The following is a 24,793-nucleotide window of genomic DNA, read 5'->3' as shown; positions in this document are numbered from 1 at the left end:
ATGACGCAGTAGGTTTTAGGCTTCTGCAGTGAGGCAATACCCAAACTCTTGTTTATAGTTATTTTTATTCGATTCAAACTTGATTTGCATATTCAATTTAAGTTTCACTCGTTTTAAGATTTATTTATTCATTTACATTAATATATATTGTATGTTTGTTGGCATTGATTGTCTACTTAATTTCTGTTCGTTTTAAGTTTCATTTATACTTTAATAGCAAACTATTTTTTTTCCTTTTAAGCTTGACTTGCTTATTTAATTTAATTATTATTGACTTTAGTATCTGTTTATTCTGTCATATCATTCCTTGATTTTCGTTTTTTGCTGTGACTTCTTATTGAGTTTCTATTCGGTTTAGGTTTTTTTTGTTCTTTAATAGTAATTTCTGTTATTGTTTATTTTTAATTTTAAAAGGTATTTTTATATGCAGAGCTTAAGTTTAAAATTGCCTTTACTATTCTTTGAAAAACTTTTTTTTCGGAAAGTTTTTTTTAAATTAATTTTTGTTCATTTTTGATTGCTAAAAGTTTCAAGTTTTAATGGCATGGGGGGTGCTTAGTGTCCGATTATTCTTGACTTTTAAAAACGGATCTAGAACTTTCAATTTAAATCGAATGAGGTTTTTTTCAAAGTCTATACGATTACCTCTTTGATAAAAACCTTATATATGAACAATAGACAGCTTGCATAACTTGTGGACAGCGATTGACAACAATGAATGGATTGAAAAAATAGCTCCAAAAAGGGGTTTAGACAATTTCACTTGCTGACACAAAGGAATCACGACTGTTTAGACTTGACCTTAACAGGATTTTGTGTGCCAAAACAATTATGCATCTACCACAGAGTATGTATTTTAACCTTATAATTGAATAATTATAATAGATTTACTATGTGTTCTTCCCATACAAAACTTTATCTTATTAACGTCTTTGAGGGGGGGGTGGCGTACATGGCATAAAGAAGATAACTTTAGCATAGACAGGAAGAGCGGGGGAGGGGGAGGTTGGAGACTCATCCAATACGGGGCGGAACTTCAGTTATCTATCCCGTTCACGGTTTAGGAGATCAGACACACTCATTGGGCAGTAGAATGTTGGACCGTTTGAGTTGTGGAAGACGTTAAAATACACAAAAACACTTTATATTTTCAGTTATTGCAGGATTAATTTGATAGATTGTGGAATGGTGAGCCCCCTGGGCCATCATTTGGGTGAGCCTCAACTCATAATATGCAATTTTGATTAATTGTTCCGTGTTAAGTGCATATATTATTCTATATATGTTATTTTGAGTTATACTTTTATCGCATTGCGTTCATTTTTAAGTCTTGAGATAAAAACTGAAACCTTAGCGTAGACAGTGGTTGGGGGAAGTCTTCCCCCCTCACATGCATAATTGAGGAGCTACAGAGAAAGTAATACAAATGAAAATAATCTGTCTTTTGAAAATGTCTTTTTTTTAAAAAAGACACGAACAAACTCGTCTAAAGGAACCTGAAGTGCTATCTCTGACATTTCCGTTGATTCTTTATTCCCGTTACTTTCAGATGTAAAACTTAGAATATTATCGAATCGGTTTAGTCGTCCCCTCCCTGAATACTTCACACTTGGAAGACCCACCCCTGGGAAATTCCTCCCCCCTCAAAGAACATTTTCTTTTCCTGCTGATAATTCCCCCACGTTAAATTCCACCCAACAGAAATTTATTTATTAATTTACATTAATATCAACATTAAATTTATTTATTAATTTACATTAATATTTATTGTATGTTTGTTGGCGTTGACTGTTTATTTAATGATTGTTTGATTGTTTATATGCCCCCAGGGCATACCTTACAACGCCTACCCGTGGGCCCTGGTGGGCTGTGTCGACACCGGAGTTTTTTGTTATCAGAACTTTGAATTATTTTAACAAAATTTTTATCTCTAAATTTTCATCTGATGCATTTAGGGCGCGGAGGAAGGGGGGGGGGCTAGTTGCCCTCCAATCTCATTTGACTCTCAAAAAGTGAACAAGAACATTCAATTTCCAATCAAATGAGCCCTCTCTAAAGTTTATACGAGCTAAAGTTATTATAAGAAATAATGGGAAGGATTCGGAGAATCCTTAAATTACAACCCTTGCCCTGAGGGCTGTGGGGGAGTTGTCATCCTCAAAGACCTAATTTTCAGAACTTAAAACTACGTTTAATAAATTTTGATTGGATGTGTTTGGGGAAAAGACGGCGTGAGAGGGGGGTTAGTTGCCCTCAAATCACTTTCGACTATTAAAAAGGGCACTAGCCCTTTGAATTTCCAATCGAATGAGCCTTTTTTTAAGTTTCTACGACACCACCTTCTATAAAAACCTTATATGCCCCCAGGGAATAACTTAAAACCCTTGCCTTGAGGGTTGCGGGGGAGTGTCCTCCTCAAAAACATATTTTCTATCTAAAAATCAACTACGCTGAACAAAATGGCTATCTCAAGATTTTTATTGGATGTGTTCGGGGGAATAATGGGCGTGGGGGGGGGGCTAGTTGCCCTCCAATCACTTTCGACTATTAAAAAGGGCCCTAGCCCTTTGAATTTCCAATCGAATGAGCCTTTTTGAAGTTTCTACGACAACGCCTTCAATAAAAACCTTATATGCCTCCAGGGCATAATTTAAAACCCTTGCTTTAAGGGTTGTGGGGGAGTGTCCTCCTCAAAATCATATTTTCTATCTGGAAATCAACTACGCTGAACAAAATTGATATCTCAAAATTTTGATTGGATGTGTTTGGGGGAATGCTGGGCGTGGGGGGGAGGCTAGTTGCCCTCCAATCACTTTCGACTATTAAAAAGGGCCCTAGCCCTTTGAATTACCAATCGAATGAGCCTTTTTTGAAGTTTCTACGACAACGCCTTCTATAGAAACCTTATATGCCCCCAGGGCATAACTCAAAACCCTTGCCCTGAGGTTGTGGGGGAGTATCCTCCTCAAAAATACATTTTCTATCTTAAAATCAACTACGCTGAACAAAATTGCTACCTCAAAATTTTGATTGGATGTGTTTGGGGGAATGATGGGCGTGGGAGGACTAGTTGCCCTCCAATTATTTTCGACTATTAAAAAGGGCACTAGACCTCTTGATTTCCAATCAAATAAGCCCCCTTTGAAGTTTCTAAGACGAGCCCTTCCATATGAAGTGCCTCTGGGAAAAAATAGTAAATAAATAAATAATAAAACATTGGAGCCGTATGGCCTTTACTATAGGCAACGCTACAGCGTTGCCTCTGATCTGTTGCAGACTACATCTGGGGAAGTTAGGGTTAAGTGGATAAGGTATACTCACGTACACTATTTATTTTTCTACCCTATTCAGCAAATTCCTGGGAGGGGGCTCTTTTTAAGAGCAGGGGAGGGTGAAATTATTTTTAATACTGCCTTATTTTACTTCAACTGATACATAAATAAACTAGTGATATCTCAAATATCGAGCAAATAATGACCTGAAAACATACAGATTTCAATAAAAAATGAAAATAATGAAACTCTTGATCTCTCTTTTACCCTTTTATAAATATCATATAGAAATTCCTAATAATTTGACCAAAAATAAAAGATCAATAATAATTTAAAATTTCATAAGGCCCTTCCTCTCCCCAGAAACAAGATCTATGTACCCCTAATTTGGTATTAAGAGGACAAAGTCTTAAATTTTAGATAGGTCATTTGCTCAATGCTTGAACGTCAACAGAGTACAAAGCAGTAGAGGAAGCCAATAGCTTCCAGTGCTTAAGTCGCTTACAGCAACTCATAACAAGCACACTTATTTTAATATGATAGTGTAAAATTCAAACGTTGCATAAATGAGCTAGGAATAAATAGGGTCTGTAATACGAAAGTACAACTAAATAAGACCCCACCTTGACTTGCTTTATTTACTACTAATTACAAAATAAACTATATACAAGCAACCGCCCGGGGATGGCTCAAAAAGCCTGATGAAAGGACGCCTGCAATCCTCTAATTCTCAACCTTTTACAAATTTAATTAAAAAAAAAAAAAAGAAAAAAAAAAAACCTGAACACTCAATTAAACCATAGGCTAATACCAAAAACTATGAAAAAAAAAAAAAAAAAAAAAAAAAAAAAAAAAAAAAACAAAGACATTAATAATGACAATAATAATAAATTACCTCCCCTCTCCCAGTAAATGTTTTTTTATTTTTACTTTAAACGACCCAATGTGTTCAGCTTCCCGAACGCCAACTGGGATATCATTCCAAATAGCCGGAGCCAAATACCGAATTCCAAAACCTGCACGTGTGTTGTCTCTATACTCAACCGTAAAATTTTCCGCCTCTCTAGTCGCATACCTGTGGAGTGAACTATTTACGCGAAAAAATTTGTAAAAACTGGAGGACATACATCATTCCAACATCTATAGGCACAAATAGCAGCTTGGTAATCGCGAATCTGACCAATATTAAGCACTCTTAATTTTTTAAAACATGACACCATTTTTTTTATTTTTTTTACTTTACATATATTAATATTTTTACCAAACAAGCCATGGTAACGTATTACAAGTGAGGGAGGACTCAAGCTAATAACAACCGAAACACTAAAAAGGGAATTATACATCAAAAGAATTGGCCTTTTATGCTGATTTTAAATATGTAACATTTATGAAGTTTAAAATCACTCGTCAAAAGCTACGAGCCAAAGGAAATTCCTCTGATTTCCGAAAAAGTGGAAAAATACCTCAAAAAGGCAAGGAATGTTGATGGCAACCCTGTTCTAATCTACTATTATTGCTAAACTGCGTTTTGTTATTGTTTCTGCGAGGAAGCGGAGGTTCTTCACAATGTCCCATTTCAAACTGATTTGAAAAACTGCATTACATATACCTGAGCCAAACTGCCATTTAAATATTTTAAAAGCGCGAACTCGCCGACATTAATATGTTAAAATGACCATATGACCAGATGGCATAATTGTTTGTCCAAAGTTATGTCACGAATGTGGCCTTTTTACAGTCTGAGGAGATGCCTGAACCACCTAAGCCACCTTTTTAAGACCAGATGACCAGATTTGTTAAAAATTTTTAATTTCTTTAATTTTTTTTCAAGCCTTAGCACAAGTTTTTATTTTCATTTGATATTTATTCATTTCTTAGTTTCTCCTTGAATTCTTCTCTTGATTGCTGGCTATATAATCTTAATTTGCATAATAGAATATGAATTTAATGAACAAAAATTTAAAATCCATCCCTCTTTAATGAAAACAGGTCACGTGATTCAGCGCAAAAATTTTAATTATTGTTTTAATTATTTGTGCATTTATGATACAGAGGGGTGTGACTAACGAGGAGTGTGACTCTCCTTCAATCACGGTTATGGCGTCAGACACGGTCTAGTGAAGAATTAACTCTATCCCATAGTAGTCGAAAACATGAAAACGCGTTTTGAAAAAAAAAATTGGCAAGTGAGGATTATAGCCATTTGAAGCTGGTTCAGGAATGGTAACCATTTTTCGATTAATCTTAATGATGCAGGTTTATTGCGAAAACAAATTTACAGGAATTTCAAAAGTACCCTGAAACAATACGAAATACTGTCGGGTCGAACAACATTTTGAGCAACCAGGAACATCACTTTTCCGGACGGGAAGCAGTATTGTGTCCTGTTTTTTCTGCAGGAGTGGTCGTACCAAACAACTGGTCGTAGAATGTTGGGAGAGGGCTGATTAGAAAGGAAGTCGCCATGTCTAGTGACTTTTGTAAGTAAAAGACCACAAGAGAGGTTACTAGCTTATACTACTGGTTTAAATATGTTCTGTATTTTCATTGGTTGAATTCTGGTATTATACCTACTGGATATTATATACCGTAGGTGACGCAGTTAAAGCAGTAGGAAATGATGTAGAAAGGAATGACAAAAAAAGATAATTTAGAAGTAAAGTAAGTTTATTTGGGTGGAGCTTGGAGTTTATTTGGGGGTAAGCTCCGAGGTGGAGCTTGAGATAGTATACTAAAATAATAAGAAAAAATTATGGCACGGGTGCTGATAATTTGGTAAAAGGGTTTGACATATGATTCCAGAGAAATTAGAGATAAATTACTGAAAAATATTATTTTTGAACATGGAGAGGCACCAAGTGATTTAAAGAAAAAATTCATTAGACCCCTTTATTAGAAAGGTGATAAGAATGAGTGTGGTAATTATGGTGGCGCTGGTTTGATATCTGTAGGAAGGAAATTACTTATTATGATGACATTGATGACCCTGATGACACTTATTAGACTAAAAGATCCAGTAGGCAAAGTTATAAGGGAACAACATGTGGTTTAAGGAAGAAAAGAGTATACTGTCCTGTTCTTCAGTGTGGAAACTGTGCTTTAATCCAATCGGCTCATTTTTTAGCCTAAATAAATGTGTCGTATTATATATGTGAAGTAAATATGACATTTTGTGACGTATTTTCGCAAGTCGATTTTGATACGCTTTATTTGCACAATACCTTGGTAGAGATATTATTTACATTACTCAAGTTTTGATCCAGTAGAAAGAAGGCAAAAACTGATTGGTTTTTTCGTATGAGATTTCCAGCCAGTAAAAGAACAGAAAGCTTTCGAGCTACGTCACAATTACGTCATCACATCGAGTCACATCATCCTCACCACGTCTAGTTACATCACCCTTAGACAGGATAAGATTACTTTTTTATGTTGAGCTGGAGCGATGTCGTTTCTGCTACACCAAAAGGTGTTAAACGTGTCTTACATCTCGAAATCCTGAAGTAATTCTAAAAACCATTTGCTACGATATTCTCAAAAGGAGGATTAGCAGGGTAATGAAGGTCAAGGGGTCGAAGTGTGATTAAACAGACAGTCCCTTACTAATTCTCACTTTAGGAGAAGCTCAGCAAATATATTTTTTTTTTGTTGCAATTATTACAGAAGTTGAAAATTGTTATGGAAATGACATTTGAGTGTAACAATGATGACATGTAAACGCACTAGTGACCACTCTACATCACCACTCAAGGGTTTATGTCCTTGATTCCCTATGTGGGGCACAGGTCCCACCAACGGGGTATGGCAATATTTTGGTAGGTCATGGGCAGGTCATGGACCCTTCGGACGACTATACTTTAGAGCCTTAATTTTGGAAAAACCATTTTTCATGTGAATGACGTCAAATTCATATGCATTTAAAAAGCAAAAAAGATACATGATAGCATAGCAATGACGTAATACATCGTATAAAAGTAAAATCGTAATACATTATATAAAAGTACATCGTAATACATTATAATGACGTAATAAAATATTTTTTATCAGAGTTAAATATGCCTAGAGAACGACCCAAAAAATATACGAAATTAATGGCCTTTTAAGCTTCCTTCAGATGCATACACGTAAAATTTTTAATAGCAAAATTTAAATATCCCGAGGGGGGGATGGTCCAAAATTGACTGAGAACCACTGGTTTGTGTTAAGGAGATACAAGATCAGTTTTGTTTCGCTTTAAATACCAACTGGATCAAGCCCTGTCATGCCCAATTTTTGTTTGACTGTTAACATATAAAACCAAAGACAAGCTACTGCATACAAAAAGTACTTTGGTTGTACCAAGGACACTTGCTGTCTTGTACCAAGGAAACAAACATTTTCTGTTCCCTTAGGTCTAATCATACCTGAAATCAACGACTTTTTAAGATATTTCTTTTGTTTTTTTCAAGATCCTGAAATTCTTAGGGCAGTATCATATTTTCATCAGTGTTATCATGTTAAACTCTGAAAATACATAAATGGATCTAATTGGTTAAGCTTGGGAGCTCTTTCCGTTCGTAAAAAAATAAACATTAAAAATGTGTTGACTCCTAAAGACACCTACACTTTCAAAGAAAAGCTACCCTTTCGTAAGGTGTTTTGTGCCACGTGTTTTTAGCCTTTTTTGCCAACGTTTCTTCTTCTTTTTTTATTTGGTGCCACTGCCACTGCCACTGCCAAAAACCAGATAACTGCATGTGGGTGTATTTCTTTTATCAAAAATTGAATCTCCATTTTTTCTAAAAACAAAATACTAAAAATAACCGCCACTGCCAAATACCAAATACGCAAAATACCCGCCACTGCCAAAAACCAGATAAATGCATGTGGTTGTATTTTTTTTATCGGAAATTGACTCTCCATTTTTTCTAAAAACAAAATATTAAAAATACCCGCCACTGCCAAATACCAAATACGCAAAATACCCGCCACTGCCAAAAACCAGATAACTGCATGTGGGTGTATTTTTTTTATCGGAAATTGACTCTCCATTTTTTCTAAAAACAAAATACTAAAAATACCCGCCACTGCCAAATACCAAATACGCAAAATACCCGCCACTGCCAAAAACCAGATAACTGCATGTGGGTGTATTTTTTTTTTATCAAAAATTGAATCTCCATTTTTTCTAAAAACAAAATAATAAAAATACCCGCCACTGCCAAATACCAAATACGCAAAATACCCGCCACTGCCAAAAACCAGATAACTGCATGTGGGTGTATTTTTTTATCGGAAATTGACTCTCCATTTTTTCTAAAAACAAAATACTAAAAATACCCGCCACTGCCAAATACCAAATACGCAAAATACCCGCCACTGCCAAAAACCAGATAACTGCATGTGGGTGTATTTTTTTTTATCAAAAATTGAATCTCCATTTTTTCTAAAAACAAAATACTAAAAATACCCGCCACTGCCAAATACCAAATACGCAAAATACCCGCCACTGCCAAAAACCAGATAACTGCATGTGGGTGTATTTTTTTATCGGAAATTGAATCTCCATTTTTTCTAAAAACAAAATACTAAAAACAAATTAAAATTAAAGTTGATTTTGTTATTTATGTGTTATATAATACACACTAGAGAAATTGTATCGTGAAGATAAAACAATACCCAGTTGTCACCGTGTTTATACCAGACAATTAGCTTCGGTTCGGTGGGAAACTACATTATAGCTATAATTTAATTAAATATTTAGTTGTTTGTTACGTTGATTATGTTACGTATTTAACATAATGTCGTCTAGGCGGCCCTCCTCCCATGATTATTTGTTGTAGTTTCCATAATTTTGTAACTTAACTATTGTATTTTCATCATATTTTGTTTTATTTCGTTAGCATTCACCAAACTTCACCTTCTCGAGTGTGTATTATATAACATATAAGTACCTTGATTTTAATTAAAATTAAAAATTAAAACACTCAGAGTTCATTTACACTGTCCGCGGTACATTAAGAAGTAAAAATAGGAAATGGAGTAACATTTCCTTCTTGAACTTGTATTCCTATAGTAGTAGTAATGTCAATTTAGTAACTTCCTTTAAAGTGAACATCGCAGAAGCAAATTTAGATTTTTTATGAATAGATTTTAACATCAAAATGCTTGTTCAACCTGAAATTAGTAAATTCAACTCTTGAAAAGAGCACTGGAAGCGGTGTTACACTCGCTACTTTCTATAATCTGTTAACCACAGAAAAATTTTCCGTAGAAAATCCGTAGATTTCATTTCGGATTCAGTAGAATTTTCCGTAAGGCAATAGGTGTCACAAAAGTATCATAGCCCAAGTGCATGACCGCAAACAGCAAGACGCTTTTTCTGTCCTAATCGTTCACAGTTATAAGATTAGAATTTTGCCAAGATTTGGAACTTTTTTCTCTTTTGCTAGCTAGTAAGGTTCTCAAAAAAATAATGAGAGGGTTTTGTCCAAAAACCTTTGTAACAAAAAGTACCATTGCCCAATACAACAGACGAAAAAAGTAACAAATCAGGTTGTATCAAAATTTGTGTATGACGACCTGTTGACGTCGGACCAAAAAAATTTGTAGCAGAATTCTCTGGTGATTCGGGGTAAACATTAAAAGGAAAGGGCGAAATGACAATTTCAATAGGATTTCGCCTTTTCCCTAGGTATTCCGTAGATTCCGTAACACGTTCTTTTTTCCATAGACAGACATAAAATTCAGGTATATCTACGGGAAAATCCGTAGAAGTGGAAACACTGTATGGAAGTCGTAAATTTCGTTCGTATGACAACGTTCCATTGCGTTCAGTTTTTGGCTAATTCCGTTCGCTACTTTATTTTACAACCACTGGTTAGTACTACCGCTTATGACAAAAAACTAATCACGCGTCCAAGAAACACACAATGCAAAATTTAGCTTTTTCCTAGTTAAGAGGCCTTTAAAATTAAATTAAGGGGTTATTGAGCATCTTGAATTCAATAATAAAGTTTTCTTTAAGGTCAAATTCTTTCTGTGGGTTATTCTCCCCTTTTACTAAATTAATCAAATTTAATTGTTCTAATAGCTTTTAGTGAGGGCACTTAAACTGAATGAATTTTACATATTTATAATCAGCATAATGAGCATGTTTTTTTTTTTGTTTTTACGGATGAAGGATGACAGGTTGCCAAAGATTGTCCTTTTTGGCCACCCGTCTAGGGCTAAACAGAAAGCAGGTCGTCCGCAGTTGAGGTGGGAGGATGTCACAAATAAAGATTTAAAGAAAATGGGAACTGCCCGAGAGGGTGTAAAGAGGGAAGCTTTGAATAGATTGGGATGGAGGAGGAGCATGCGTAGCTGTGTTGGCCTCAGGCGGCTTGGTGGTGCGGTGAGTTGTTAGTAGTAGTATAATTAGCATAAAATGTAGACATTGGCGAAGTAATTCAAAAGGAGACTTCACGAATAAAAAGTGAAAAAAACTTAAAAAAGGAAATGGATTCTCACCTTTGAAATCCTGCAGAATTCGGGGTCTGAAAGTTCACGCAGATAGGCGTTGACATTTCTGATCAAAATATGTATCAAGTCGAGACAAGATAAAATCAACTCTTCATTCTGTTGGTCCTCACTACACACACCAAAAACTGCCTACAAGTAAAGACGAATTAATAGTTTTGTTATGTTTAAAAATAGTTATATATTAATGGTTGATTATTAAGACCAGTGGTTCTCAAACTTATTTAGACACTGCACCCCTTTTTACCCACAAAACATTTTAGATATCCCTTCTCAGTTACCGGTACTAAGCAAACTATAGCTAAAATATAAGTAACATTACAACTCCTAGAGTTGAAGGGTTGTTTTATTTTTTGTTGGCTGCCGCGTAAAATTTTTACGCACCCCCAAGAGGTACGCGTACCACAGTTTGAGAACCACTGATCAAACAGTTCTTGGTAACGAACTGTAAGTAAGGAGCGACCCGGCTCAATAGTAACCGAGAGTGTAAAAAACGGAATTTTGAAACCAATAGATAGATTAAAAGAAACGGATTTTTATGCTGCTTTCAGCCCATCAAAAGTTACGAGCCTGAAAAAATTTGCCTTATTTTCAAAAAAGGAGGAAACACCCCCTAAAAGTTATAGAATCTTAATGAAAATCAAACCCTCAGATTCAGCGTAACAGAAAACCCTAAGATATTTCAAGCTCCTATCTGCAAAAATGTGGAATATTGTATTTTTTGCGAGAAGAAACATCACGGATGCGTGTTTATTTGTTTGTTTTTTACCCAGGGGCCATCGTATCGATCCAGTAGTCCTAGAATATCGTGAGAGGGCTCATTCGAGCGGAAATTAAAAGTTCTAGTGCCCTTTTTAAGTAACCAAAAAAATTGGAGGGCATCTAGCCCCCCTTCCACGCTCATTTCCACAGAGGGACACTTCCTTGTTCAGAGGGACTTGAAACAAAGGGACTGTTTCCTTGGGAGAAGGGACACTTCTATGAAGGGGGCGCCGTGATTTCCCAGCATTATTTAAAAAAATGATCAGAAATTGAATAAAAAAAAAATTCAACTAAAAGCATGAAGCAACATTAAAACTTAAAACGAACAGAATTTATTACGTATATGAGGAGGTTCGCCCCCAAGTCAATACCTCACTCTTTACGCTAAAGTTTTTTTAGTTAAACAGTTCGTGGCAACGAACTGTAAGTAAGGAGCAACCCGGCTCAATAGTAACCGAAACTCTAAAAAACGGGATTTTGATACCAATAGATACATCAGAAGAATCAGATTTTCATTCTGATTTCAAATATATAAGTTTCATTAAGTTTAGTCCTACCAATCAAAAGTTACGCGCCTGAGAAAATGTGACTGATTTTCGAAAAAAGGGGGAAAGAAACTCTAAAAGTTATAAAACCTTAATGAAAATCAGACCATCAGATTCGGCGTATCCGAGAACCCTACTGTAGAGGTTTCAAGCTCCTATCTGCAAAAATGAGGAATTCTGTATTTTTTGCCAGAAGAAAGATCATGGATGCGTGTTTATTTGTTTTTTGTTTTTTTTCCAGGGGTGATTGTATCGACCCAGTGGTCCTAGATTATCGTGAGAGGGCTCATTGGAACGGAAATTAAAAATTCTAGTGCCCTTTTTAAGTGATCTAAAAAAATGGAGGGCAACAACGCCCCTCCCACGCTTATTTTTTTCCCAAAGTCACCCCATCAAAATTTTGAGATATCCGTTTTGTTTAGAATGGTCGAAAATATGATAACTATGTCTTTTAGGATGACTTAATCCCCCAAAGTCCCCGGGCGAGGGCTGAAAGTTATGGACTTTACCCAATGTTAACATATAGTATTGGTTATTGGGAATTATACAGACGTTTTGAGGGGGATATTTTGTGGTAGTGGGCGGGTCGTGAGTTCAGCGGGAGGATCTTTATATGGAGGGAGTTTTCATGTGGGAAGGGACATTTCTATTAAGCGGGTGCCGGATTTCCCAGCATTATTTTACAAAAAAAATCAGAATTAAATAAAAAAAAATTTCAACTGATCAAAACTTAAATGAAAAGAAAATATTACGTATATGATTGAGTTCGCTCACAGGTCAATACCTCACTCTTCAAGCCAAAGATATTTTAGTACTTTCATAAGAGCTAATTATTCTAATTAATGGCCTTTGTGATTAAGTGGTCATTTTTAAAGAATTGGAACAAAATTCAAACTCTAGCGTAGAGAGCAAGGTATTGACTAGGGGGCAAACCCACTAATATACGTATTAAAAATATATGAAAATAGAAGTTTGTTACATAAGTTGATTTGTAAGTTATGTATATTTATTACTAATAAAAACGTTCATAAATAAAATAAAATAACGTTCGAGAAAGCCATTTAACCAAATAAAAGTAAAATTAATATGCAAATTTCGTTTTAATTATTCATGTACGGTGAGCCAAAATTAAAACCTGCATTAATTCAAAAACGTTCAAAAATTAAATAAAAAACAAGTTTTTTTTAACTGAAAGTAAGGAGCGACGTTAAAACGAACAGAAATTATTCCGTATATGAAAGGGGCTGTCCCCTCCTCAACGCCTCACTCTTTAACGCTAAAGTTTGACTTTCTCAAAACTCTATTTTCTTAAATAATCAAAAACTTTAGCGCAAAGAGCGAGGCGTTGAGGAGGGCACAGCCCCTTTCATATACGGGATAATTTCTGTTCGTTTTAAGTTTTAATGTCGCTCCTTACTTTCAGTTAAGAAAAACTTGTTTTTTTATTTAATTGACGAAGGAGCGACCCCCTCATATGCGTAATAATTTCTATTCGTCTTAAGTTTTGGTGTTGCTTAAGTTTTCGAGTTTTGGTCGAAAAAACTTGTTTTTTTTTATTATTTAATAATTGATTAAAACTGGTAGTCAGTATGCCTCGAAGCAGCAAAAACTTCAAATTTAGCATGAACAAGTGTGTTTTTTTTCTTATTTCCTTTCATAATCCATTCTTTCGTGTTCTCTTCTGGATGATTAGTTCAGTAAAGTATATTGAGAAAAATCTTGGGGGGGGGGGGGAACTTCCAAATATCGCCGTTGAAAATTATTCATATTTTCCTCCTTGAAGCATATTTTTGTGGTATTTAAAACTTAGATATAATAGTAGATACAGGATTTCAGGAGGGGGGGGAGCAACTCGGTTACGAAAAAAAACTAAACTCTTGTCTCGAGTACTTATAGTTGTAGTCTAGGACATTAATGAACCGAATCCAAGAATGTCAAAGAGGCTAGCTTCCGCCTTTGCTTTGAAAAGAATTAAAGAATTAAACAATATGTAGTTTTATTTAATTTTGTATATAAACTATTGTTTTAAATTGTTTTAGTTTAGTTTTACTACTGATGACGGTCACTGCATATGTGACCGAAACATCTATTTTGTGAATTAATTAGGAAAACTTTTTCCACAAAATAAGTTTTTCAAAGAAAAGTAAAGAACTCCATTAAACAAAAAATGAGCAAAAATAAAATCAAATCATCTACCAAGCGTGAAACTACCACAAATCAGCATCGATAAATAAATGAGACCCAAAACGGACAGAAATTACAATAAATAACCGCTTCAAACTCAAAACGAACAGAAATTAACAAAAGTTGGGCTAAAAACCCCCCTGCCTTCCCAAGGCCACAACATAATTTGCACTTTACTGAAAAAAATATAAATTTTCTTACTTTTATAACTTTAATAAATCAAATAATATTAACATTTTGATTACTAAATATCAGTATATGTATATTAAACTGACAATGCACATTCATTTGTATTTTTTCAGTAAAGTACAAATTATGCTCCGACCTTGGGAAGGCAAGGGGTTTTGAGCCCAACTTATGTTAATTTCTGTTCGTTTTGAGTTTGAAGCGGTTATTTATTGTAATTTCTGTTCGTTTTGGGTTTCATTTATTTATTGATACTGATTTGAGATAATTTGATGCGGGGCAGATTATTCGATTTTATTATTTCACATTTTTGTTTAATGTAGTTCTTTACTTTTCTTAGAAAAACTTATTTGTGTAAAAAGTTTTTTTTATTAATTTATGTTAGTTTAATATTAACATATTCTTTTCATAGAGAAATAAAATAATACTTTAAATCTTTTCGTTTTTTTAAGAATTGATAGTTTGACCTGCTATTTGTATTCTGGAGAAAAATTTTCAGCAATTTTTAACAACATACAACCTCTTAAAAATCTGGACACAAATAGTAGTGTTTAATTTAGTTTCATACCTCCTCTAGTTGACCCGAAATGGAATACTTGATACCATTCGCAAAAAAACCTGTTTACTTTCTTTGATAGTTTGAATACACTTACGCTATTTTGATTTGGTTAAATTTTAATAGCAGAAGCAGCCCCGAAAGTTTGAACACAACACCCTCAGTCGTTCTTGGAATACTGCTGAGATGTCTTATTGGGAATTAGCATTAACACAGTGCATTTTGATTTAATCCTATGGCAAAATTTAATTTTTAAACTTAAAGTCAAATAAGAGGGTGGGCGTGGGAGGAGAATTAGAGTCCCTCCAATCACTTTCGACTATTAAAAAGGGCATCATCCCTTTCTATTTTCAATCGAATGAGCCCTTTTCGAAGTTCCTACGAAAACTTCTTCGATACAAAGTGCCCTGGTCTAAACAACAACAACAACAAAAAAATAATAAATTATACCCATATCGATTTTTAGTATAAAAATGTCAAGCCCTGCAATCACTTTCGACTATTAAAAAGGGCACTAGGCCTTTCGATTTCCAATCGAATGAGTTCTGTTTGAGTTTCTACGACAGCACTTCCAATAAACACCTTATAAGCCCCCAGGGCATAAACTACAACTCTTACCCTAAGGACTGTGAGGGTGGTTGTTATCCTCTAAGACCTAATTTCCAGAACTTTCAACTACGGTACACAAAATGGCTATCTCAAAATTTTGATTGGATGTGTCTGGGAAAATGGTGGGCGTGAGAGGGGCATTAGCCTTTCTCCAATCACTTTCAACTATTAAAAAAGGCACTAGCCCTTTCAATTTCCAATCAAATGAGAAACCTTTTAAAGTTTCTACGACAACGCTTTCAATAAAAACCTTATATGCACCCAGGGGATAACTTACAACCCTCGCCCTGAGGGCTGGGTGGGGGGATGTCATCCTCAAAGACCTAGTTTCCAGAACTTTCTACTAAGTTGAACAAAATGGCTATCTAAAAATTTTGTTTGGATGTGTTTGGGGGAATGGTGGGCGTGAGAGAAGGGTTAGTTACCCTCCAATAACTTTCGACTATTAAAAAAGGCACTAGCCCTCTCAATTTATAACTGAATGAGCCCCTTCTGAAGTTTTTATGACAACTCTAGCAATTAAAAACCTTATATTCCCCCAGGGCATAACTTACAACCTTTGGCCTGGGGACTCTGGTGGGTTTTTCATCCTTAAATACATAATTTCTAGAACTTTAAACTACGTTGAACAAAATGCCTATCTTTAAACTTTGATTGAATGCGTTTGGGGGGGGGGTAATTACTCTCCACCCAGTTTCGACTATTAAAAAGGGCAATTTCAATTTCCAATCAAATGAGCCCCTTTTGAAATTTCTACAACAACTTCCTATATAAACCTTATATGCCCCCAGGGCATAACTTACAACCGTTGCACTGAGGGCTCTGATGGGGTTATCATCCTACAAGACCTAATTTCCAGAACTTTCGACTACGGTTAACAAAAGGGCTATATCAAAATTTTGATTGGGTGTGTTTGGATGAATAGTGGGTGTGAGAGGGGGGTTAGTTGCCTTTTAATAGATTTCGACTATTAATAGAGCGCTAGTCATTCTAATTTTCAACTGAATGAGCCCCTTAAGAAATTTTTACAATATTGCCTTCTGTAAAAACCTTACATTCTCCCGGGTCATAACCTACAATCCTTGCCCTGAGGGTTGTGGAGGGATGGGTTGCCATCATTAAAGACCTAATTTCAACTATTAAAAAAGGCACTAGCCCTTTCAATTTCCAATTGAATTAGCCCTTTTGAAGTTTCTATATTAACGCTTTCAATAAGAATCTCATATGCCCCCAGGACATCGATTAAGACCCTCGCCGTTAAGGATGTGGGGGGATGGACTGTCAACCTTGCATACCTAATTTTCAAAAATCTCAACCACATTGAAGAAAACGGCTATCTAATACTTTTGATTGGATGTGTTGGGGGAAAAGGTGGGCGTAAGAGTGTAGTTGCCCTCAGATAACTTTTGACTATTAAAAAGAGTACTAGCCCTTTGAATTTCAAATCGAATGGGCTTTTTTTGAAGTTTCTACGACAACACCTTCTTTAAAAACCTTATACGCCCCCGGGCATAACTTAAAACCCTTGCCCTGAGGGTTGTGGGGGAGTGTACTCCTCAAAAATATGTTTCTATCTGGAAATCAACTACGCTGAACAAAATGGCTACCTCAAAATTTTTATTGGATGTGTTTGGGGGAATAACGGGTGTGGGGGGGGGCTAGTTGCCCTCCAATCACTTTCAACTATTAAAAAGTGCACTAGCCCTTTGAATTTCGAGTCGAATGAGCTTTCTTTGAAGTTTCTACGACAACGCCTTCTTTAAAAACCTTTTATGCCCCCAGGGCATAACTAAAAACCCTTGCCCTGTGGGTTGTGGGGGAGTGTCCTCCTCAAAAACATATTTTCTATCTAGAAATCAACCATGCTGAACAAAATGGCTATGTCAAAATTTTGATTGGATGTGTTTGGGGGAATGATGGGCGTGGGGGGGGGCTAGTTGCCATCCAATCACTTTCGACTATTAGAAAGGGTACTAGCCCTTTGAATTTACAATCGAATGAGCCTGTTTTGAAGTTTCTACGACAACGCCTTCTATAAAATCCGTATATGCCCCCAGGACATAAGTTAAAACCCTTGCCCTGAGGGTTGTGGGGGAGTGTCCTCCTCAAAAAAATATTTTCTATCTGGAAATCAACTACGCTGATTAAAATGACTATTAAAAAACTTTGTTGGGATTTATGGAGGGGAAGGATGGGCGTGGGGGGCTCTTCGTGCCTTCTAGTCATTTTCTCTTATTAAGGAAAACACCAGCCACTCGAGTGTTCAATAAAAAGAGCCCTTTTCGAAAATCCGAAAACATAATCTCTAATAAAAACTTCCCTCGGGTGGAGACAAAAATACATTGTGTCAACATCGTTCTTTACTTAGGCAGCGCTAGCGCGCTGCCTATGATTTCTACCACTGTTATCATCATCACTCTCTATTAAAAGGATTTTATCCCTATTTGAACTTTTATTTATCGAAAAAAACTAAACTCTTATCTCAAGTACTTATAGTTGTAGTCTAGGAGATTAACCCTTTTTCTTGTGAACTGTTGCAAAAATGTGCCAGAAAATCAAAAACATGCAGACTTTATTAAATTAAAAAAAAAAAGGTTGAAGTGGCGAAAACTTTTTATAAACGACGAGAATATAATTTGGAAAAGGCGTTTACTGCCGCGAAGCGACGGAAATTTTTAAAATTTATCTCTTAAAAGTGAAATACCGCTTGTATTTGCATTTTTTTTTTTTAACTTATTTTAAAGTAGGTGAAACATAAAAATGAGAATTATGGAGCGAAGGGTCTAAGATCTTTAAATTTCAGGATTAAGGAATTTCATTTTGTTTATTTGAATAGAAATGAAGTGATTCGCTAAGTGAGGTTTGGAGCGACACTTACCGCGTGACGAGGACAAAGAAAACAAGGTACTTTCAAATATTTCTCGCCCACCATCTTAGAGAGATGTTTTCAATTATATAAAATTCCCGAAAATCATGTTTTCTTTGTCCTTGAATGGCCTAGAACGATAATTTCTGGTTCAAAGGGTCATAAAGCTTTGAGAACTACCACTAAGACCTGTACTTTTCTTTGGATTTTGATCTCACACACATTTGTTAGGAAATAATGAATCTCAAAAGCAATACTTTGCCGCACTGATGTTTTCAATAATTTGGTATTTGTTATTAAAATATTTTTGATATTCAATACAGTAACGCTTTTATTAAATTAACAACTTAATAAAATTTTAGAGAAAAAACAAGTTTTTTAACTAAAAGTAAGGACACGTATTAAAAGTAAATATATAAAAATTTTCCATATGTGAGGGGGGCTCCCCCCCCCCTATTTCTTTACGCTAAATTTTGACTTTTATTAATTCTTTAAGAAAGACTTCACAAACAATAGGGCCACCTAATGAGAATAAAAGCTTTGTCAAAGCAATAGAGACTTTAGTTTAAAGAGCAAGGGATTTAGAAGGGCCCCCAGGCAGCCCCACTCATATATGCACTATATTTTTGTCTTTTTCAATGTTTTTCTGTACTTTCAGTTGAAAAATTTATTTTTCTAAATTTTAATTTCTTATTGTTAATTAGATTATGCCGGAAAATCCGGCTCCCTCAAGGTGGTTTCGGACACCATCCCCTGTCCCCACTTTGCACCCACCGACACTCTTTCACAAAAAAAGTTTACTATTCATATTAAACATTCTGTTTCACGAGTCGTTCTTTAAGAATTGGGACAAAAAGTCAAAACTTACGATTAATTTGAAGTATACGTAAGCTATATACTAAATTATACTAAGTGTACGTAATAATTTCGGTCCATTTTAATTTTTGATGTTGCTCCTTACTTTCAGTTAAAAAAACTGTTTTTAAAAAATCTAATTTCTAATCGTTCTCAAATAATACCGGGAAAAATCAATAAAAAATTCCTTCCCCCACGGAGGGAGGAGGAGAAAAATTCTACCGTGGAAAGCTCTTTTCACGTAAAATTATCCCCCTCCTCCGGAAAAATCCCCCAAAACAATTCCATTCTAGCTGAAAATTCCACCTGGAAACTTTCTTGCGGACGATCTCAGATGAAAAATGTTTCTTGCGCACCTTCATAGGCTGGGCAATAGCGCTGCCTAAGTAAAGCACGATGTTGGCACAACGTATTATTTTTTTTGCCATTCCCGGGCACTTCGTACCGAAGGAGTTGTCGTAGAAACTTCTAAAAGAGCTCATTCAATTGGACATTGGAGTGGCTAGTGTCCTTTTTAATAGTCGAAAATGATTGGAGGGCAACTAGCCCCCCCCCCCACGCCCATTATTCCCCCAAACACATCCAATCAAAATTTTGAGATAGCCATTTTGTACAGCGTAGTTGATTCCCTAATAGAAAATATGTTTTTGAGGAGGATACTCCCCCGCAACCCTCGGGGCAAGGGTTTTAAGTTATGCCGTGATGGTATATAAGAACGATGTTGGCACAATGTCTTTTTCCTTTAGAGCAGGGCCCTTTGTATCGAAGAAGTTGTCACAGGAACTTTCGAAAAGGGTTCATTCAATTCGAAATTGGATTGGCTTGCGCCCTTTTTTATTCTCGAAAGGAATTGGAAGGCAACTAACACCCCTTCCACGCCCACCATTTCCTGAAACACATCCAATCAAAATTTGAAGATAGCCATTTTGTTCAGCGTAGATTATTTCCACATAGAAATTATGTTTTTGAAGAGGACACTCCCCCACAGCCTTCAGGGCAAGGGTTGTAAGTTATGCCCTGGGGCATATAAGGTTTTTATAGAAGGTGTTGTCGTAGAAACTTCAAAAAAGGCTCATTCGATTGAAAATTAAAAGGGCTAGTGCTCTTTTTAATAGTCGAAAGTGAGTGGAGGGCGACTAGCCCTCCACTCACTCACACCCCCTCCCCCACGCCCATCATTACCCCAAACAGATCCAATCAAAATTTTGAGATAGCCATTTTGTTCAGCGTAGTTGATTTCCAGATAGAAGATATGTTTTTGAGGAAGACACTCCCCCACAACCCACGGGGCAAGGGTTGTAAGTTATGCCCTGGGGGCATATAAGGTTTCTATAGAAAGCGTTGTCATATAAGCTTCAAAAAGGATTCATTCAATTGGAAACTGAAATGGCTAGTGCCCTTTTTGATAGTCGAAAGTGATTGGAAGGGAAGTAACGCCCCTTCCACGCCCACCGTTTCCTCAAAAACATCCAATAAAAATTTTGAGATCGCCAGTTTGTCCCACGACCTTCAATGTTCAAGAAAATATACCTTAGAGCAGGAAACTCCCTCCAGAATATTAAGGGCAAGGGTTATAAGTTATGCCCTGGAGGCATATAAGGTTTTTATTGAAATCTTTGTCGTAGAAACTTGAAAAAGGGCTCATTCGATTTGAAATTGAAAAGGCTAGTGCCTTTTTTAATAGTTGAAAATAATTTGATAGCAACTAACGCCCCTCTCACGCCCACCATTTTCCCAAACACATCCAATAAAAATTTTGAGATATCCATTTTGTTCAACGCAGTTGAAAGTTTTTGAAACTAGCTCTTTTAGGATGATAACCCCCACAGAGCCCTCAGTGCAAGGGTTGTAAGTTATGCCCTGGGGGCATATAAAGTTTATGTAGAAAGTTGTTGTATAAATTTCAAAAAGAACTCATTTGATTGGAATTTGAAATTGCCCTTTTTAATAGTCGAAAGTGAGTGGAGAGTAATTAACCCCCTCTTACGCCTACCATTTCCCCAAAAACATTCAATCAAAGTTTAGAGATAGCTATTTTGTTCAACGTAGTTGAAAGTTCTGGAAATTATGTATTTAAGGACGACATACCCCCCAGAGCCCCAAGGGCAAAGGTTGTAAGCTCTGCCCTGGGGGCATATAAGGTTTTTATAGATAGAGTTGTCGTAAAACTTTAAAAGAGGCTCATTCAATTGGAAAATGAAAGGGCTAGTGCCCTTTGTAATAGTCGAAAGTGATTGGAGAATAACTAAACCCCTCTCGCGCCCACCATTCCTCCAAACAAAGCCAATCAAAATTTTCAGATAGCTGTTTTGTTCAACGTAGTAGAAAGTTATGTAAATTAGGTCTTTGAGAATGACACCCCCCCCCCCCCAGCACTCAGGGCAAGGGTTTTAACTTATGCCCTGGGGGTATATAAGATTTTTATTGAAAGTTTGTCGTAGAAACTTCAAAAGGGCTCATATGATTGGAAATTGAAAGGGCTAGGGCCATTTTTAATAGTTGTAAGTAATTGGAAAGCGACTACCGCCCCTCTCACGCCCACGATTTTCCCGAAAACATCCAATCAAAATTTCGAGATATCCATTTTGTTTAACGTAGTTGAAAGTTTTGGAAATTATGTCTTAGAGGATGACAACCACCCTAACAGAGCTTAGGGTAAGGGTGGTAATTTATGCCCTGAGGGCATATAAGGTGTTCATAGAAAGCGTTGTCGTTTCAAAAAGGGCTCATTCGATTGGAAATCGAAAGGCCTAATGCCCTTTTTAATTGTCGAAAGTGATTGGAAGGCTTGACATTTTCAAACAGTTCGTGATAACGAACTGTAAGTAAGGAGCGACCCGGCTCAATGGTAACCGAAACTCTAGAAAACGGTATTTTGATACAAATAGATACATCAAAAGAAATAGATTTTAATGCTGATTTCAAATATATAAGTTTCATCAAGTTTAGTCCTACCCAACAAAATTTACGCGCCTGAGAAAATTTGGCTGATTTTCGAAAAAAGGGGAAAGACCCCCTAAAAGTTATAGAACCTTAATGAAAATCACACCATCAAATTCAGCGTTTCAGAGAACCCTACTGTAGAGGTTTCAAGCTCTTATCTACAAAAATGTGGAATTTTGCATTTTTTGCCAGAACAAAGATCACGGGTGTGTGTTTTTTTTTCCAGGGGTGATCGTATCGACCCAGTGGTTCTAGAATATCGTGGGAGGGCTCATTGGAACGGAAATTAAAAGTTCTAGTGCCCTTTTTAAGTGACAAAAAAAAATGGAGGGCAACTAGGTCCCCTCCCACGCTCATTTTTTCCCAAAGTCACCGGATAAAAATTTTGAGATAACCATTTTGTTCAGCATGTTCGAAAATATTATAAGTATGTCTTTTAGGATGACTTAATACCCCGATGTTCCCAGGGGGAGGGCTGAAAGTTATGAACTTTACCCAATGTTATCAATCACTCAATCAATTTCAATCAATCAATCAATTTATTCAATCAATAAACTTAACAAAATACACTTCAATCTCCCCCGTAAGGCTCTATGGCCAGGAAAAAAAAACAGGGGAGAAACAAAATGAAGCAAATACATAAAAAACAAAACCATTTTCAGCATCATACATTCACACCTTTAAGAGACTCAACACATAAACAAAAATACACAAAAAAAAAATAAACAAGAAAAAAAAAATTATAAAATACAAAGATCCACATAAAAAAAGAAGAGAGAGAAAAAAACCAAAAACTAAACAGGGGATTTCAACATAATGCAGTTCAACCTTTCAAAGACTCAGCACATACACACACACACACAAAACAAATCAAAAAAGAGAAAAAAAAACAATAATTAAAAGACCCAAACAAAAAGCGATTTTTATGAGACCCCACCCCCACCCCCGAACAAAAAAAAAGAAAAAAAGATGTAGGACAATCCTATAAATTAAACCAAATTCCAAAAATATAATTGAAACCAAGCCACAAAAAATAATAAACAAACACAGTACCCCTCACAACAAACGTTTCCAACCCAGGCTAGTCACATATAGTATTATGGGAATTACAAAGGAGTAACATATAATATTGGTTATTGGGAAGTACAAAGACGTTTTCATGGGAGATTTTTCTGGTAGTGGGGGGGGGGTTTGGTCGGGGGTTATGTGGGAGGATCTTTTCATGAAGGCAATTTTCATGAGGGAAGGGACATTGCTATGAAGGGGACGCCGGACTTCCCAATAACTAAATTACTAAATAAACTACATTATTTAAAAAAAGATCAGAAATTGAATATAAAAAAACAAGTTTTTCACCTGGAACAGCAGCAACATTAAAACTTTAAACGAACAGAAAATATTACATACATGATTGGGTTCACCCCCTAGTCAATACCTCGCTCTTTAAGCCAAAGATTTTTTAGTACTTTCATAAGAGCTATTTATTCAAATTAACGGCCTTTTTGACTAAGCGGTCATTTTTAAAGAATTGGAACAAAATTCGAACTTTAGCTTAAAGAGCAAGGTCTTGATTAGGGGGCGAACCCCCTAATATACGTATTAAAAATATATGAATATAGAAGTTCGTTACGTAAGTTAATTCGTAAGTTACGTCAGAACCAAATTTAGAGACAGCCATTTAGCAAAAGAAAAGTAAAATTTTTATGCAAATTTTGTTTACTTATTCAATGACGGTGAGCCAAAATAAAAGCTGCATTAACTAAAAAACGATCAGAAATTAAATAAAAAAACAAGTTTTTTAAACTGAAAGTATGGAGCGACATTTAAACTTAAAACGAACAGAAATTATTCCGTATATGAAAGAGGCTGTCCCCTCCTCACCGCCTCGCTCTTTACGCTAAAGTTTTTTTTTGTTTAAAAAGGATCGGAACTTAAATAGAAAAAACAAGTTTATTAAACTGAAAGTAAGAAGCGTCATTAAACCTTAAAACGAACAGAAATTATTCCGTATATGAAAGGGGCTGTCCCCTCCTCTACGCCTCGCTCTTTACGCTAAAGTTTTTTATTGTTTTAAAAAATAAAGTTGTGAGACAGAGTCAAACTTAAAGAATGGGAACACGATTTGAACTTAACGTAAAGAGCGAGGTATTGACTAGGGGGGAACCCCATAACATAAGTTATAAAAATATACGAATATAAAAGTTCGTTACGTAAGTTAATTTGTAAATTACGTCAGAACCAAATTTAGAGACAGCCATTTAGCAAAAAAAAGTAAAATTTTAATGCAAATTTTGTTTACTTATTCAATGACGGTGAGCCAAAATAAAAGCTGCATTAACTAAAAAACGATCAGAAATTAAATTTAAAAAAAGTTTTTTTTAACTGAAAGTAAGAAGCGACATTAAAACTTAAAACGAACAGAAACTATTCCGTATATGAAAGGGGCTGTCCCCTCCTCAGTGCCTCGGTCTTTACGCTAAAGTTTTTTTGTTTAAAAAAGATCAGAAATTAAATAAAA

General features: G+C 35.7%; 1 protein-coding gene across 1 annotated transcript in view; it reads right to left on the bottom strand.

The window, feature by feature from the left end:
- Positions 1–24,793, bottom strand: part of LOC148939830 (uncharacterized) — a 48,907-nt gene that overhangs the window by 3,658 nt on the left and 20,456 nt on the right. The window contains exon 3 of the mRNA XM_089106011.1: positions 10,761–10,901. Within this exon, the coding sequence (XP_088962137.1) occupies positions 10,761–10,901 (141 nt within the window). The remainder of the gene's footprint in view (positions 1–10,760; positions 10,902–24,793) is intronic.

Source organism: Artemia sp. Qi Xiang Cuo, chromosome 20 (assembly GCF_049724085.1).
Source record: "Artemia sp. Qi Xiang Cuo chromosome 20, ASM4972408v1, whole genome shotgun sequence".
Classification (NCBI taxonomy): domain Eukaryota; kingdom Metazoa; phylum Arthropoda; class Branchiopoda; order Anostraca; family Artemiidae; genus Artemia; species Artemia sp. Qi Xiang Cuo.
This window is presented reverse-complemented; position numbering and strand designations above follow the sequence as displayed.